The following is a 3,824-nucleotide window of genomic DNA, read 5'->3' as shown; positions in this document are numbered from 1 at the left end:
GTACCTATGTTTTCATTGCTGGGCAACAATTCTACACAATCATGTATTTCCTTCACTATGAAAAATTACCAGCTATTTTTCCTCTTTGAATATTATCCTTCCCCAGTTTGTCCAATATCTCCTTCATAAACTCCTATAGGATGTAGTTTATGCGTTTTAGTTCTGTGCATTATGTCTCTTCACCTTTCCTTTCTCTTTATCTCTCTAGGAGGCATTCCATGATTTCTTTCATCCATGTTCCAATACATTAATTCCTTATCCAGGTGTGTTAATCAATTATTTAATATACATTAAACTTTTTGTTCCAGTGGTTCTGTTTTGCACTTTCAGAAATTGTATTTGATTCTTTGTGATATTTGGTTGTTTCTTCCTTATGATCGTTTATATCTTGTCATTTACTTAACGTGTCAACACTTTTTCAATTGTTTGCACCTGATTATAAGTCTTTGTAGGACAATATGTTGGTGTTTTGTTTTCTGTTTTGTTTTGTTTTGTTTTTCTATTATGAGCAAGTTTGGAGCTCCTCCACAGAGGATTTGACTAACATTTGCCCCATGTCTGGGTTTTCACCAGAATCCCTTGAGCCATGCTGATAGCATTCATTGGAATACCAAAGCCATGTAAAGGCAGAATACTGATTTGAAATTATCAAAGGAACCTTTTCCCCCCATCCATACACAAGACCAAGATATACACATTTCCTTGTCATCTTCCTTTCTCCACAGGAAAAACCCAGCTTTTCACTAAGAGTGTTGTCTCTCAAGGGTCTGGGATTGATACAAAGATATCAGTTGTCTATTAATTTCTAGCTATTTTCCAGCTCATCCAACCATTTAAAATAATGTTTGTGATTTTTTTTCAACTATTTCTATTTTTTTTGGAATAGGAGGTATTTGCTAATCTAGTAGTGTGCAAATAGTGTGCAAGTAAGAAATGTAAGTGGCCCTTAAAATTGTTTTAAAATGACAAATCTGATTAGGGTCACTCATTAGTACTTAGCCGATATCAAAGCTACTCTGCAAGTTTTGAGACAACTTGCACTCACACACCTGTTGCCTTGGAGGAGCTGGTTGGAGGGCAAGGCTCAGTTGGGCTCCTGTACCTCCCCACACAGTCTCAAAGCCTATCCATTTGGTGTCTCCAGCAGGATAGGGAGACTTCCTACAAGGCAGCTCAGAGGTCTCAACAAGCAAGGCAGAAGCCGCCTGTCCTTCTAAAGATTAGATCTGTAATTGGCATAACTTCATTTCTACCATTTTCCACTGGTCAAAGAAATCACATGTCTGCCCAGGGTCGAGAGCAGGGTAAAACAGACAGGACCTTTCAATGGAAAGAGTGTCGAGGAACGAGAGCCGTCCTCAATCTGAAATGTAGTGCCATGCACACACACTTGTTGAGATGCTGCTCAGTGCCACACACTGGGTATAACAATACAACAGGGTTGTACGCAAATAAAAATTTCACAAAGCAGGGAATTGAAAAAGTTATTTGTTTTAAAAATTTTAAAAATTTAAAAAATTTTAAAAATTGATTTCTGTACTGTGTATCATTCTTCATTTATATATTTAAATGCAGGCCTAATGTGCGGTATGATGAAAAAGTATTGTAGGCGTCCATTGATGGATATATCCGATTCTGAACATTACTGCGTATCACACATAAACTATTTCTGAAAATTTTCATAACACAATCCTGCAATGATGTGAATAAGATGGTAAATAAAATTAATAGAAAACTAATTTTGACCTTATACATTGCTGGAAAGGTAGGTGTAGAAAAGTAACAAACAGAAATGGTCATTTAGAGAAGGGATGAAATACAACAAGGTTAAGAAAAATTCATGATTTTCCATGGAGCAAACTGCATTCATTATTGTCCATAACGTAAATGAGTATTTTACAAATACTACAAAACTACAACAAAACTACAACAGTTTTGTCTTGGGAAACGTTACACTTTTAAAAATAAATAAGGGCCCAAAGAGCTATTATGTCAATAGTATCAGCGAATATCACTGTATGACATATTAGAAGAGAAGATTTAATAAATTTAAAATTTACTCTAAAATCATAATACAAAGCAATCACATCATGTTAACGTCAATTCCAAATTCGTATGAAAATTATTTCATCTGAAAGAGTACAGAGGAGAATGACATTTTTCCCAGATAATTGAAAATCTCCTTAATATCTGGCCTACCAGAAGACAGATGGCTTCTTATATCTGCTTCTGAACTTTATCTGTTGCGGTATCAGACATAATGAATTTCTGGAAAATTCCACCATGCACTCCCGAGGGAATGAGAGTGAAAAAGTTAAATGTCATTGTAAGCCAAATATCCTTGAAAAGGCAGACCTACGGACCTAGGTCAGGACTGACCATTTGGAAAGCCACGAATGGCAACGTGGTGAAGGAAAAAAAAATCTACGCTTTTCCCTGGAATAAATTACACTCTCTACATTTATTAAGGTAGACTTGATAATGTTTTGTCCACGGTAAAAGGGCTTTCAATGTCGGCAGAAAGCCACGGGATCGAACACGAGAGTAGATCCCACTTTTAGGGCTACAGGTCTTTCCGTGAGAAGGGAGGTGGCTCTGAAAAGAGCCTTTGGGTTGCCATGTTCAGGTGTTGCTCAGGCAGCTCATTGGCCAGTGTTGTATCGGAGGGTGGCCTTGGTGGCCTCGGACACGGCGTGCTTGCCAAGCTCCCCCGGCAGGAGCAGGCGCACGGCCGTCTGGATGTCGTTGGAGGTGAGGGTCGAGCGCCGGGTGTTGCGGACCAGGCACGAGGCCTCGTCAGCGATTCGCTCGAAGATGTCCTTCACGAACGAATCCATGACGCTCACGGCTTCCTGGGACAGGCTCAGGTCCTCGTGAACGCTCTTCAGAACCCTGGAGAAGTAGGCGGCGAAACTGTCGGCACAGCCGCGGCGGCGGCGGCGGCGGCGGCGGCGGCGCCTGGGCTGCTTCTGCTTTGGGTTCTCTGGCGCCGGCGCTTCCGCGGGCTCCTCGGTGCCCAGGAGTTCCTCAGACGTAGCTTCAGAGGTAGGTTCAGCCGCCTCCAGGAGTTCCTCGGAAGTAGCTTCAGAGGTAGGTTCAGCCGCCTCCAGGAGTTCCTCGGAAGTAGCTTCAGAGACAGGCTCAGCCATGCCGCAGCCGGCTTCTCCACGGCTTGTGAGGAAGGACTGGCGGCTGCTGCTGGGCAGCGACCGGTTTATATGGGCTGCATTCCATGACGTCACGGGCAGTTCTGATTGGGTAAAATGCCATGCAGGAGGCTGTCTGTCACAAAGTCACGCTATGTGACACGTGATCGGTTAGGCTCCTGCTTGGCATCACGTCCACCAATCAGAGTGATGCTACGTCCACCAATCAGAGTGATCGCTACGTCCACCAATCAGAGTGATCCATCCGTCCACCTCTGAACTTCCTGTGACCGCCATCAGAAAAACCTTAGAAAGATGCTACATAGGGCAAAAAGTCCTCTGATAATGTTAGCTGACTGATACTCCAGCAGGAGAACTTTGAAAAGACTTCACCAAAGGCACCTGAATTGTAGACGTTTCCATTTCCGTTTAGGCTCCTGGAGAGAGCCTGACCTTCATAACCCAATTCCTGACTGCTATCAGAATGACTCTGGCCACTTGAGCCCTTTCCCTCTAACCCAGAATCTAATGTTGTCCTGGGCTAAGCCGCCCTGGCTCAAGCAGGAACTCTGACATGGCCAGTAGCATTTGTGCAAATTAAGGGACATAATTGGCTAACTGTTCCCTCCTGATTTGATCAAAATGCTCAGTGAGCCAGAGATACATGAAATGGCAACA

At 42.8% G+C, this 3,824-nt stretch overlaps 1 protein-coding gene across 1 annotated transcript; it reads right to left on the bottom strand.

Annotated features, from left to right (window-relative positions):
* Positions 1 to 2,642: 2,642 nt before the first annotated feature.
* LOC308495707 (histone H2B-like) lies at positions 2,643 to 3,149 on the bottom strand (the record flags this gene model as incomplete). The annotated part of the gene is made up of 1 exon (XM_081080697.1): positions 2,643 to 3,149. One exon carries the CDS (start codon positions 3,147 to 3,149, stop codon positions 2,643 to 2,645), a length of 507 nt encoding a protein of 168 aa, XP_080936823.1.
* Between the last annotated feature and the right edge of the window lie 675 nt (positions 3,150 to 3,824).

Source organism: Rhinolophus hipposideros (genome assembly GCF_964194185.1).
Source record: "Rhinolophus hipposideros genome assembly, contig: HAP1_SCAFFOLD_417, whole genome shotgun sequence".
NCBI lineage: Eukaryota > Metazoa > Chordata > Mammalia > Chiroptera > Rhinolophidae > Rhinolophus > Rhinolophus hipposideros.
This window is presented reverse-complemented; position numbering and strand designations above follow the sequence as displayed.